Source organism: Halichoerus grypus, chromosome 6 (assembly GCF_964656455.1).
Source record: "Halichoerus grypus chromosome 6, mHalGry1.hap1.1, whole genome shotgun sequence".
NCBI lineage: Eukaryota > Metazoa > Chordata > Mammalia > Carnivora > Phocidae > Halichoerus > Halichoerus grypus.
This window is the reverse complement of record NC_135717.1, coordinates 134,501,960-134,515,907: the sequence shown is the minus strand read 5'-3', so window position 1 is coordinate 134,515,907 and position 13,948 is coordinate 134,501,960. Positions and strand designations below refer to the sequence as shown.

General features: G+C 34.6%; 1 protein-coding gene across 3 annotated transcripts in view; it reads right to left on the bottom strand.

Annotated features, from left to right (window-relative positions):
* Positions 1-459: 459 nt before the first annotated feature.
* TBC1D15 (TBC1 domain family member 15) overlaps positions 460-13,948 on the bottom strand; it is an 85,964-nt gene continuing 72,475 nt past the window's right edge. For 2 of the 3 annotated variants that reach the window (XM_036075666.2, XM_078076294.1), the window contains 5 exons: positions 12,121-12,220; positions 11,396-11,493; positions 8,522-8,638; positions 7,916-8,002; positions 5,334-6,665 (listed from right to left, as the gene is read on the bottom strand). In XM_036075666.2, the coding sequence (XP_035931559.1) occupies positions 6,444-6,665; positions 7,916-8,002; positions 8,522-8,638; positions 11,396-11,493; positions 12,121-12,220 (624 nt within the window). In that variant the 3' untranslated portion in view covers positions 5,334-6,443. Of the gene's footprint in view, positions 725-5,333; positions 6,666-7,915; positions 8,003-8,521; positions 8,639-11,395; positions 11,494-12,120; positions 12,221-13,948 lie in introns of those variants that run through there. The other variant, XR_013449278.1, reaches the window with a different exon arrangement.

Sequence of the window (13,948 nt, the reverse complement as noted above, 5' to 3'; positions counted from 1 at the left end):
TTAGGGGCGCCTGGGTGGCTCAGTTGGTTAAGCGACTGCCTTCGGCTCAGGTCATGATCCTGGAGTCCCTGGATCGAGTCCCGCATCGGGCTCCCTGCTCGGCAGGGAGTCTGCTTCTCCCTCTGACCCTCCCCACTCTCATGTGCTCTCTCTCATTCTCTTTCTCTCAAATAAATAAATAAAATCTTTAAAAAAAAAAGAAATGCTCACAATTATTTGAGCTCTCACAGAATAAACTTCCACTCTTCTAAACTTTCCTTTTTATGTCTAATTCTGAAATACAGAGTTGAAGAGGGATATGGAAATCTCAGCAACCCAGGCATGTGAAAAGCATTACAAAATCGAATTTAGAGAGTGACCAAAAGAAACAGGAATTTCTGTGGTAAAGAATCTCCTTTTCCCCCTATGATCCAGTAATAACACTACTGGGCATTTACCCAAAAAATACAAAAACACTAATTTAAAAGGATACATGCACCCCTACATTTATTGCAGCATTATTTACAATAGCCAAAATATGGAAGCAGCCCAAGTGTCCATCAACTGATGAATGAATAAGATGATATGGTATAGGGGCGCCTGGGTGGCTCAGTCAGTTAAGCACGTCCAACTCTTGATTTTGGCTCAGGTTATGATTTCATCATCCTGGGATCCTGCCCGGCATCCAGCTTCCCACTCTTCGGGGAGTCTGCTTTGCACTCGCTTGCTCTCTGTCTCTCTCTCTCTAAAATAAAGAAATAAACCTTTAAAAGAGAAGACATGGCATATATATTCAATAGAATATTACTCAGTCATAAAAAGAATGAAATCTTACCATTTGCAACAACATGGATGGAGCTAGAGTATAATGCTAAGCAAAATAAGTCAGAGAAAGACAAATACCATATGATCTCACTCGTATGTGGAATTTAAGAAACAAAACAAAATGGAATACTAGTCAGCCATCAAAAAAATGAAATCTTGCCATTTCCAACAACGTGGATGGAACTAGAGGGTATTATGCTGAGCGAAATAAGTCAATCAGAGAAAGACAATTATCATATGATCTCACTCATATGTGGAATTTAAGAAACAAAACAGAGGATCATAGGGGAAGAGAGGAAAAAATAAAACAAGATGAAACCAGAGAGGGAGACAAACCATAAGAGACTCTTAATCTTAGGAAACAAACTGAGGGTTGCTGGAGGGGAGGGAGCTGGGGAGGATGGGGTCACTGGGTGATGGACATTAAGGAGGGCATGTGATGTAATGAGCACTGGGTTTTATAGAAGACTGATGAATCACTGACTTCTACCTCTGAAACCAATAATACATTATATGTTAACTGAATTTAAATTTTTTAAAATGAAAAAAAAAAAAGGAGCAAAGGTTAAAAAAAAGAGAGGCAAACCAAGAAACAGACTCTTAACTACAGAGAACAAACTGATGGTTACCAGCGGGGAGGTGGAGGGGAGATGGGGGAAATAAGTGATGCGGATTAAAGAGTACACTCATCATGATGAAATAAAGTGATTTAAAAAGTAAATAAAATAAAATGAACTTAAAAAAAAAACTCTCCTTTTCCACAAGTTCTTTAAAAAGAGAAGGGGACTAGGTTCTCATGTCTGGTATGAGTCCACTGTAGTCCTGTTAGGACCAAGGGATTAGGGAAAGGATCCTGCTGAGACTGTGATGGCCCCAAGATCCCATCACCTGCATTCAATCTGCTGGCCATCAGCTCAGGCATTATTTCTTAAGATGCGCCTATGCCAAGGCTAACCCACCCATTCTGTAAGTTGTAGTTTATGAAGCTGGGGTTTCTTTTGTCACCCTTCTTAGGTATGAAATGTCTAGGAAAAGGATTCTGTTCCCCTCTATCCTCACCCGTCAGTAAAACTTTGGCACGAGTCATACTAAACACAAAGTTTAAAGGCTAATTTGGAAAACCAGGTAACAGGACGTGAAGGAAGCTAGAGAAAACCATTAAGACTGGGTTTCCCCTCCTTTGGGAAGTCCATTAGCCTTTATATAGAATCCTTAAAAGCTCTGTAAACGAAAAGAGAATATGGATTTGTCCCAAAGTTATTCAGAAGTTGAATTTAAATTGAGCAATTTAACAAAATTCAGTTTTTAGACTTAACTTCTTTACACCCTGATAGGTGCAAAAAAATGTATCTCCAATTTTTTCCCTTTTTTGGGAGGGAGAGGGTATAGGAGCATCCATGTGTTTATAATAGCATGTCTTAATACTAAGAGTATAAAAAGTAAAAGTACTTAAACAATTTCACTCAGAAAGCTTAACAATTTGGTCTTCACATTGTCTATTTGGGTTAGATGCTGTTAACTGCTAATGACTTCCTAGTCAGCAAATACTCCATTTGGCTCATTTAACACTTGACTCAGCTAACAAACAAAAAGCATGTGGCCCAAATTTCCTTTGGGTGCATCCTGCATAGTTGTGCCCAACAGTGACAGCAGCACGCAGTGTAATTGCTAAGCACCCAGAAGTACCTTGATGGCTTCTCCACTGGAGAGCAATTTGCTTTACAAAGTGAGCCTGTGACACTCATGGAAGAGATTCTAGTCCCTTGTGCAATCAGGCCATACAACATCTAAAGCAATCTACAAACAGCCCTATTTGTGTTTTTAAAGCAGTCTACTAACCCATTGGGTCTTATACCCCCAATCAGACTAGTGCGGTGTCTGTCACAGCAAAAGCCCATCTCTGAGGCTAATAAGTCTTCTTAATTAAAAAAAGCTGAACCACAAATGGACTGCTCATTGATCACAGCTAAGCTTATTGGAATGTTCTTGTCATTCTGTCTTCTTTCGCACATAGATATATAAGAAGCAATATACCATACAGATATTTGAGAAGGAATAATAGCTGGCTCCCTATTATTCTAACATTCCAATTTTTAATTTAGGCAAATATGGTATTTCTGATTCCTGATAGTTGTTAGAAAAAGAGATTCTGATTATAATCTTTTCTTTACAGTGAATTTGTAAACAGTGTAATATTTTCCATGGGCTAAAAGTGCTTTGGATATCTAAAAAGAGTTATAGAAGTATGTCCAGTCTAATTGCCCTACCCCATCCACCTTTGCCTCTAAGAGCAACACAATGTTTTTCCCTATGGCAAGATGGATAACCTAAAAAACAGGGCTCTATTTACAAGACAGTGAGAAAAATATTTGTAATCAGAACAATACTCAAAAATCTACAAGTTAAAACCCCCATATTATAAGAACCCAAGAGGAGAAGAGGCCGCATACATTGTATTATTCAAATGGCAGTGTATTCACATTAAAAGTACAGATAAGTATACATGTTCGGTATCAGGTAATGACACTAGATTCTGATGGAAACCTTTCAGATTCATTTTAAATTTAATCCTGTTTCATGTTTAGAAATAAAGTAACACTGGAAGTTTATCTTCAAAATGTACAATGGAGAAGGAAGTCTACATAAAATAGGCCATGACAACTGTCATCACTTTATACTAAAAATGGTGGCCCAAATAGGGCAAATCCACCTTAGAAAATCAAGAAACTACTTTTTTAAAACTCAGGGACTTGTCTACCTGACCATAAGTCAAAATGTTACCCTATGAAATACAATATATAATGGCAGTTCTCTAACTTCAGGGAGGCTCAGGAACCACCTGGATGCTTGCAGAAAATTAGAGAAACTATGTGACCTGTCCCCAAAAATACGCACACAAAACTTCAAATATAGTAAGAGGTTCATACATCTTCTGAAAGTAAAGAAATCCAAGCTAGATGGACGTTACCTGGTTACACAGTGACACACAAGTCAGGTAAAGTTCTAAGTTCTTCAATAAACATTTTGGGTTACTTTATACAAACTACCTTTAATGATGGACAGAATTATATGAATTTCCCGTAAGAATTAGTCGGCATCCATAAAAATCCTTGGAAATGTCAGGTTCAGCAAGAATAACTAAGTATCCCAAAATGCTCTTTTCCTAACTTAAAAAAGCTCTAGTCATCACCAAGACTAAAGTTCCTAACATACAAAGAGATGAAGAATCCTACGCATTTGAGACATTCAAAATAGGGATGTTCTTAAATGCAAAAAGGCTTCCCACAGACTCTCATATCAGAAATGAAAATACTTTTTACAGTTAAATTAGGAATTACTTAAATTTTAACATTAAATATCACATAATATAGCACATAATATTTTACATGTTATCAGGGTACAAACAACATCTTGTGAAAACTGAAATAAACAAATCTTTAGGTTAGACTAACCAATTTACCTGAACTATTTTAGCAATCTCAATAGCTCAAGTTTATATAGCATTTGCTAACTGGATCTTGTAGACTCTCGTTAAGACTTTATCTAGCACTATGCTGTATTATTACTTCCCCATCAAAAATAAGCTAGATAGAAATTCAGGCTCTTCAGTATGTCTTAACAAGTAGTTTTATAATAAAACTTGACAAAAGTTCAAGTTACTAAATGTGTTAAGATTTTTTTAAACTCTGAAGTAGATATGATATTACATAGTGGGGGAAAAAAACTCCCCCAAAGCCCCTGTCCAGGAAGAACAAGAAGGACATCAAGATGTTCTAAGCAATTTCCTGAACAGCAGGAAATGAAAGGCTGGAGATCCCGAGTGTCTGATCAGTTTACTTTTTTTGTCTAAATAGGCTTACTCATTATTAACTGATGAAAGATAACACACATGTGATATTAAAAACTAAAATGTAATGGTTCTACTGTCATGATTGTCAGTTAATACTCAAGTAGGAAAAAAGTTCATTTAGTTCCCTAGTTTTCTGGAGGGAAAAAAAATCTATCTCCTGGACCATTTCAGAACTGCATAGCTTTTATTATTAACATCAATTGTAGAAGTTGCTTTCCCAAGTCAGACAATTATATCCTCCAAGACAACACTATGCCCAAGTCCGTCCTGATGAAAATTTGTTTTCGGTTATAAAAGGTCATGTTTCTTTCTCATGTCCATAACTCATTCCAATGATTGGGTTTTTTTATTGTTATGTTAATCCCCATACATTACATTAGTTTTAGATGTAGTGTTCCATGATTCATTGTTTGTGCATAACACCCAGTGCTCCATGCAGAACGTGCCCTCCTCAATACCCATCACCAGGCTAACCCATCCTCCCACCCCCCCTCCCCTCTAGAACCCTCAGTTTGTTTTTCAGAGTCCATCATCTCTCATGGTTCGTCTACCCCTCCGATTCCAATCATTGTTTCAATTACATAAAAATAGAAAATGTGCTGGGGGCCATCTTGGATTTTTTTCTTCCAATGAAGAAATAGCAGACTATTTCTAAGTGTAATTTAACTGAAAACACTACTTCAACTTCAAATTTATTTTAATGATATGTACAGGAGTTAACAAATTACAATTAAAACGGAATCAGTTATGTTAATTCCACATAACTTAAAATCATGCAACACTGCATGGTAAAAACAGCTTCATTCATATACAAAAAAGTATTATTTTGAGACTCGTGATAGTATATTGAAATTTTTGACATAAGCTTTTTGCAAAGAGCATTTTATAAAAATTTAAAGACCTGATTAATCAGTTAATGCATTAGGAAAGATAATAAACACATTATTAGTAAAGTGAGATTACAAGCAATTAATTTTAAAATTACACCAGGTACAGCGTTGAATGTAGTCCCATGAAATAAATGTTTGGTTAAGAAAATAGTTTTGAAAAAGATCTCATATTGAAGCTATGTATTACTTTTGTCAAATCAGGTTATATAAATCAATAGTCAAGTTTATTCAGTTAAAGAAAATATGCCTATCCTTTCTTATACTCATAAATAAGTACTTATATAGTTTTTATATACAAGTGAAGAAAACTTCAATGTAAAAAATATACTGCCAATCCACTTATTATGGTTGAAATAGCTCTTTTTATCTACACATTAAATTGCATTGATGAAATACCCAATTTAAATCACATTCAACCAGCATAAATATTTAAGCTGAGTATTGTTGTAAACAATAGAGAAAAACAAATTTTTTATCTCATCACTTGGGTAACACAATCTACTTCTCAGCTTAGCATGCTATAGAAAGGCCCAACATTTAATTTATCAAATCCAAAACCCACTAAACTTAGAGTAAACAAAGTGAATGTTTTTCAAAGTGCATAATTTCCAACTCTTCCACTTGTAATATTTATCCAATTCCAGTTCATCAGCAAGAAAATAAAATGTACTTGGCTATAAAAATACTAAGGAATGTTATTGAAAAGGAAAGGCTATTTGGTAGAAGTAACTACAAAAATAATTAGTTTAAATCTTTGTAAAGCTTTAATGCAAGAACATCAGTACACTTTCCATAAACCTTAAAGCATGATCAATACCAAGATTTTAAATTTCCACCTTTCAAGTACTTGAAAAAGGTTGCAACAAAGTGTCTCTTCAAAAATTAAGCAAGAAGAATGATCATGCAGGTGTTAATCTGCTAACATTTGGGGACACTGATATCTGTGTTGGGTCGTCATCTCTGGCTCCACTGGTAGCAAGTACAGGCAAGGAGTCACTCTGAAATATAGATGCAGGACAACTAGTCATGCCAACATTTTCATCTTCACCCGTGTCTGAATCTGGTGTTGTAACTTCACTGTCCTGAAGTCCCAGGATCTCACAAACTGCTTGTGGCAATTCCTGAATATGCAAAATTAAACACAAAACCATCCTTCACTATACAGGAAAAGTAATCACAAAATAACACTTCTACTTAAGACTACATTGATTCCAGAATCTGAACATTTACTCTAACAGTGTGATTGTTATGTATCTTCTCACACCTTCCTTCTCCACTCCAAATGAAATCCTAACCACTTTTTTCATAAGCGGTTCCATGATCTTCTATTCTAAATTAGTCACTCTCCACCCCACCCTACCACTCCCACAAACGTAAGTTTTCTTTCTTTCTTTCTTTCTTCTTTCTTTTCTTTCTTTCCTTCCTTCCTTCCCCCCTCCTCCCCTCCCTCCCTCCTTTTTCCTTTCCTTTTCTTCTTTTCTTTTTTTCTTTCTTTCTTTAAGATTTTATTTATTTATTTGACAGATAGACACAGCGAGAGAGGGAACACAAGCAGGGGGAGTGGGAGAGGGAGAAACAGGCTTCCCGCTAAGCAGGGAGCCCGATGCAGGGTTCAATCCCAGGACCCTGGGATCATGACCTGAGCCGAAGGCAGACGCTTAACTGTCTGAGCCACCCAGGCACCCCAAACATACGTTTTCTAATATTTAGCATTTATTTCATTCTACCTGTTATTATAGAATCTTAGGTATTAAATGAGATCTTATTTAGGAAAGAAGTGTCTGACATATTTTGAACAGAATAGCTATCAAATAAATGTTTGTAGAAGTGAACCAAAATAAGTATTTGGAACCATGAACAAATGACACAAAGACCAAATAGGAACTCTCATAAAATACATCAGAAGAATGATTTGGTTTGAATTCAGATCATAATACATCAAATTTGCCTTGTTTTTAGAAAGAACTAAGAGCCTGACTGATTCAGTTGTAAAGACACAGACTAAATACTATTCATTTAATTATTTCTGATTAGCATCTGTATTTAACATAAGATCCCAGGCTCTATTCAGACTGGATAATACATCAATACTTAAATTCTACAGCCTCGTTAGTTGTTGCAGAGACGTTTTCATTATTTTTGCCATTTTGCGGTCCTACGTTTCTTATCTAGCGTAATTAATTGACTGTTTTCAATTAAGTGCTATAAAATCCATAATGGTAAACAAAATCCTAGCTAATGCTTGGTGCCTGCCTTCAACTTGCTAAAATTGCCATTTATCTTACTTCTACAAAGAAAAATTCTTTCTTGACCTCAACCCACCAAATGCATACAAATAAAAAATCTTACAATTATTTAAAACACTGTATACCTTGCATTTTACCATCTGTAGAGAAATTGCTTCTGCCTTGCATAGTACATCTTCCACATCAATTTTCATGGACAATTCATTGATATGCTAAAATGAATCCATAAAATAAAATGATAATTGAAACTAAAAGCACTATTATATTCTACTATATAAACAATTTATTACCAGTTATATTTCACTGCAGATAAAATCCTTAAAATAAAAGTATTCACATACTACAAATAAGCAGGAAATTCAATATATCTTTCAGTTTCAAAGTTAAAGAATAACTAATAAGCTTATGGAACATTAAATCCAGCATCTGTCCCAAGTCTACTATCTCAAAGTTATAAGCAAAAGGCAATTATTTTTTTTAGAAAACTAAACTACATAAAAGAGCATTTGCTGAATTTCCTTTTCTTCCTAATTAGCCAGGTAAAAATAACTGACCAGTATGTATTCATTGAACTGTCATTCTCAGAGTCAGTTTAGTATTAAGTGTTATTGATATACTTTAAGTTTTACTCAAGGGACTCAATAAAGCTCCAAGGAAATGTTTTGTGTATTGGTACCACCAAACGAAGGAAAGAGCCAAAATATTAAAATCTAAATTAAAGGAATAACTACCTTTAGTATTTCATTAAAGCCATAATGCTTTTCCATTATTTGCTGCTTTTCTGATTCCAGAATAGCACAACAGAGAAGAAGATGGAAATTTTTACATGGCAGTTCAGTCCACATTACCTATAAAAAATAGAACTATTTAGTAAACTATATCAATTCTAAAATATTTTCCTCACAGAAACAATGCTGAACTCTGAATGACTTCTATGCAAAGCAGAAGTTGTCTAGATGGGGTAGACCACTGTTTTTCTAGTTAGGAAATGAGGAGTGGAGAAGTCTTACCTTTACCTACATAGTAACTAATATCAAGTTTAACATTATGTGAATATGATGAATTCCAAATGTGGCCCTTTAGGTAACTACAATAAGCAAATCACTGAGCCTAATTTATATGATAAATGATATTAATTAAGAAGCTTACACCCATGAGTTTAAGGTATAAGGTTAGAGGCATTTTCAGTATTTTCCTGACCTTTCAGTTTCTCACTTTTAAATCACCTTCAATCTCTGGAGAAATAAAAAAAAAAAGCTAAATCGTGGATATAAAAGAAAAAAAATTCAGTTAATAGTGCATGGGATCAAAACTACCCAGAGATAGCTCTACATTATATTACATAACACAGAGTATCCCTGATTGTGACAAAAACTGAATCAACTACCCAAAATTTATATCCAAATGTATAAAACATCTGATCAATAGCTGCACTTCTTAAATAAAGATAATGACCTCAAATAATAATGTACATAACAATATCTTATCTGGAAAGCAAAAAAGACCCACATAAACAATACTATTAAAGCACACCTGAAATGTTTTTACTTCTTTCATCAAGAGTAAATCAAATTGAATAATTTTCAGACTAAATCCAATTTTTAATTACAATGCAATTAAGCTCAAAATTTTCATTAGAAGTTCAATTTATTTGGTAAACAGACTGAGGGTTATTCTAGCTATACAGTAATAATATTCTCAATTCATCCTTTAAAAAAGAAGTTGAGATACTTATTCAACCAAACTGATAAACTTTAAACTGTGATTCCACACAGAGAACAAAATGGTGGTTGTCAAAGGGAGATGGGAAGGTGGGCAAAACTGAAGGGGATTAAGAGGTACAAAATCCCAGTTATAAAATAAACAAGTCATGGGCATGTAAAATACAACACAGGGAATGTGGTCAATAGTATTGTCATAACTTTGTATGGGGACAGATGGTAACTACATGGAGAGCATCTCATGATGTATATAAATGCTGAATCACTATGTTTACATCAAACTAATAATACTGTATGTCAACTATACTCCAATTTATAAATAAATAAATTCTTTTAAAAAAATACAATGTTGTCAGCAACATATTTACTGGAAAATCAGGATGTGATAATTATTGTGCTTTTTTGCTTAATTATTAAACCACTAAGATTAAATTTTATAATGACCCCCAAAAATTAATTAACTACATTAAATGAAATAGGATTCCAGCTCAAGAACATATGAGTTTTACTTCTATTTCAAACAGAAGAAATCATCCCACAGAAAGCAATGATCCTTCAATTAGCACATCACCTTCTCTAATGGTAGCATGGTCGCCAGAAGTGTAGGAACCAATTTCCAGCTGTAAAAGCCTCAGAGGACACATGGGTTCCACTATATATGTCTATTTATTATCCAAATGGATTATTCCCCCCTTCCTTCCTTGGGAGAATTTCTGTAACCCCTTGCCTTTATAAAGATAAGGTAGCAATCAGCAATTACACCAACATTCTCTTTTAAAAGCATACTGATCTGTTAACTTAACAATTAACATATTTTAGAAGAAAACAGTAATTTTCTGCTTTAATCAAGTTACCCTGGGTCCAAAATGAATAAAAGGATATACATTCATGAATATCCTCTAGAGTTGGGGACAGGGAAATGGGACTTGGGGTGGAGATTAAAGAAGATGTTAGCTATATCTTTAATTCTTTTTCTTGGAAAAAAGAAAAACTAGAAGTAAATATGGCAAAATGTTTACATATGTTAAACATGGATGGTGGGATATTTGTTTGTTTTTTAATCCACAATTATGTTCCATCTCCTCAACCCCAAGTAATTAGCTAAGGTAATCAGGTCAGAGTCCAAGCTGACTACAAGTGATTAAATGTGGCCTTTCCTATCTTTGGTGTGCCCATTCTGAAAAATAATCATCTCTCACCTCTTCTTGGGAATAATTTGGCAAAATCTATCAACAGACTTAAAAACTGACTAGTCTTTGATTCAGAGGTATCTAGAAATTTATTCTAAGGACATATTCAGAGGTATACATGAAAATTGGAATGTTAAGATACTTGCCTTAGTGTTAAATATGATGTTCATTGCAACATTGTTGGTGCAAACAAGCAAAATATCAGAAACTAATTAAATGGTTATATATTCACAAGATGTTTGCTGTATTATTCTTAGTCTTTTTCTCTACCTTAAAGTTCTTTAAAAAAGCAAAACACAAATCAGCTCCCTCCCAATACTTCAGACTACAAAGTGCCATCTCACCTGACTGTGTGTCAAAACTTCCTTGAACTCTATACAAATCTATACCAGAATGTGGAAGAGCCTCACATAAAGTCAAGCCTCCCAAGGAAAGAAAACAATTATGAATCATCTAGAAAAGTGGTTCTAGGAAACCCAGTGGCCCCAAATCACATGAGGATTGAGATTTATAAAAAATGCTCCAAGACCAAATATTCAAGATCATTAAGTAAAGACCATAAAACCATCAGAATTTCATAACATACATGCTTTAGAAATTTCAGTTAGGCTATTATAATCCATTTATACTCTACAGAATAAAGTGTTTCTTTCCATAATAAATATTACATTTGTATAATAATTTAAGAACTTACCTCCCATAATCGAAGAATATCTAGAAAACTAAATTCCCTTTTAAATCTAATTAAAAGCCATCTGAAGCAAAAATAAAGGTATCCAGAGTCCTGAGATTCTATACAAAAAGGAAAAAAAAAACATATATATGGCTTACTCTTATGCTAATTATCTCAGAATACAGTAACCTATTTTAAACTCAAATTTTTCCATGCAGCTTAAGCTACTAGAAGTCCTAGAAATTTAATTGCCTTCTACTAATTCAAGGAAACAATTTAAATTTATTTAAAAGAAAACCATAAAAAAACAACAAATAATTCATTTTATGAATAAACTGTTTTAAGGCATTATACAAAGAAAGTTTCGTCCCACACTTTTATTCCTCATAGGAACTCAGGCAATAGTGATAAGGGTATATGTATCTTTAAGACAGTTCTTTACATTTTTTCTCTCTGTATATATTACCCTACAATTTGTTGGGTATATAATTTTTTTTTTTTTTTAAAGATTTTATTTATTTATTTATTTGAGAGAGAGAGAGCAAGAGCAGGAACACAAGCAGGGGGAGTGGGAGAGGGAGAAGCAGGCTTCCCGCTGAGCAGGGAGCCTGATGCGGGGCTCGATCCCAGGACCCTGGGATCATGACCTGAGCCGAAGGCAGACGCTCAACGACTGAGCCACCCAGGCGCCCCCTGAGCCACCCAGGCGCCCCTGTTGGGTATATAATTTGATTCACTAAACTTACCTAAGTAACTGCAAAATCCACTATCCAACAATCGAAGTAAGGTACTTAGTTGAATTAGCTGGGTCTTCATACCTTGCATTTGTTCTTCAAAATTTTGATGCTTTAAAGGGAAATAAATGTCACCACATAAATAATACTTAATAAATATTTTACATTACAAAATCACTGATAACCAAACCATGAGTTTAAGGACAAATGCTGGACTTATACCACACTGGTTATATTCTTAAAAATCACAACAAATTAAAAAGCTAAAGCAACATTAAAAAGGAGGGAAAGAGAATCCTTGGTCTCAAACTAAGGATTATTTTTTTCCTCTATTCATTTCACTTAAAGAAGAATGCAGAGCTATAGACTGATACACTGATTTCTTACATGAAATAAGGAAGTTGGTGAAAGAAACACACATCTGGGCAATAAACTTTTACTAAATCACTTCCATTGTTAAATATTTCTTCAAATTGTCATATAAAATAAATTTTAGCTGTAACATATATCTTATTTTGAAGAACTAATTTTAATTATTTCTTAAATTTGATGACATTAGGGAATCTCTGAAGTCAAAACCATTTCCATGACAATTCTAAAATACTGTATGCATTTTGTACTTTAAATTCTCCCACAATGGTAAAGGCTGTATGAGGAGTGCTATCGCAGTAGACTGAATACAGGGGCAGATATGAAAATCCAGCTGTCTTCCATTAAACTAGACATCAAAGAAAATGGAAAATGGAAAACAATCCCTCTTCTCAGTAAATTGTTTCTGTTTTGGAAAAGTTACTTTTCATTAAAAGATAGTATTATGTATGTTAAAGTATAAAAGGTTTATTGTTATTTTTAAATAACTAATAAATGTTTATACACTTCTCAGTATTAATTTTTCATATAGATAAACATCAAAAGATATAACCTACATAAACAAATGTTCTCAGAGTCCTCAATAATATCTAAGAGTGTGAAGGGGTCCTGAGATCACAAAGTATGACAACTGCTATGGTTTATATAATTTTAAATACTCTGCAAAGTTGAGTAGACTCCTTACCAAAACTTTAGTCAAGGGTTGTGAGATAGGTGGGGAGACCAAAATAATGTAAAGTCTCCTTAGATCATTCCAATCCCTTTTATCCATGTGCCCCAACCCCTCTATGGTAACCTACTGTGCTAATGCTTATAAAAAGCCTAAAGACAACATCTCTTCCCTCAAACTTCTATTTAAGTTTTGGAAACAAAGCATCATTCTTGGTAAAAATAAAGTAAAATAACATTTTTAAAGCTACTGATTCTCGGGCGCCTGGGTGGCTCAGATGGTTGAGCGTCTGCCTTCGGCTCAGGTCATGATCCCAGGGTCCTGGGATCGAGTCCCGCATCGGGCTCCCTGCTCCTTGGGAGCCTGCTTCTCCCTCTGCTTCTCTCTCTCTCTCTGTCTCTCATGAATAAATAAATAAACTCTTTAAAAAAAAAAAAAAAGCTACTGATTCTCAAATAACTGATTTCTTGGGGCGCCTGAGTGGCTTAGTCGATTAAGCATCTGACTCTTGATTTCGGCTCAGGTCATGGTCTCAGGGTCATGGGATCCAGCCCTGCACAGCGGGGCGTATGCTTGAGATTTGCTTTCCTTCTCCCTCTGCCCCTCCCCCTGCACACTCTCTCTCTAAAATAAATAAACAAATCTTTAAAAAAAAACCTGATTTCTCCTTTATGCCTTAAAGAACTAGTTTACTAGACTGACACAAGCCTTTGGGATATTGTTTCTTCACATTTACCACATAGACCTGTAAGGGAAAGACAGAATCAACTCTTTGATTAACACCATCATTTTTATTATGAC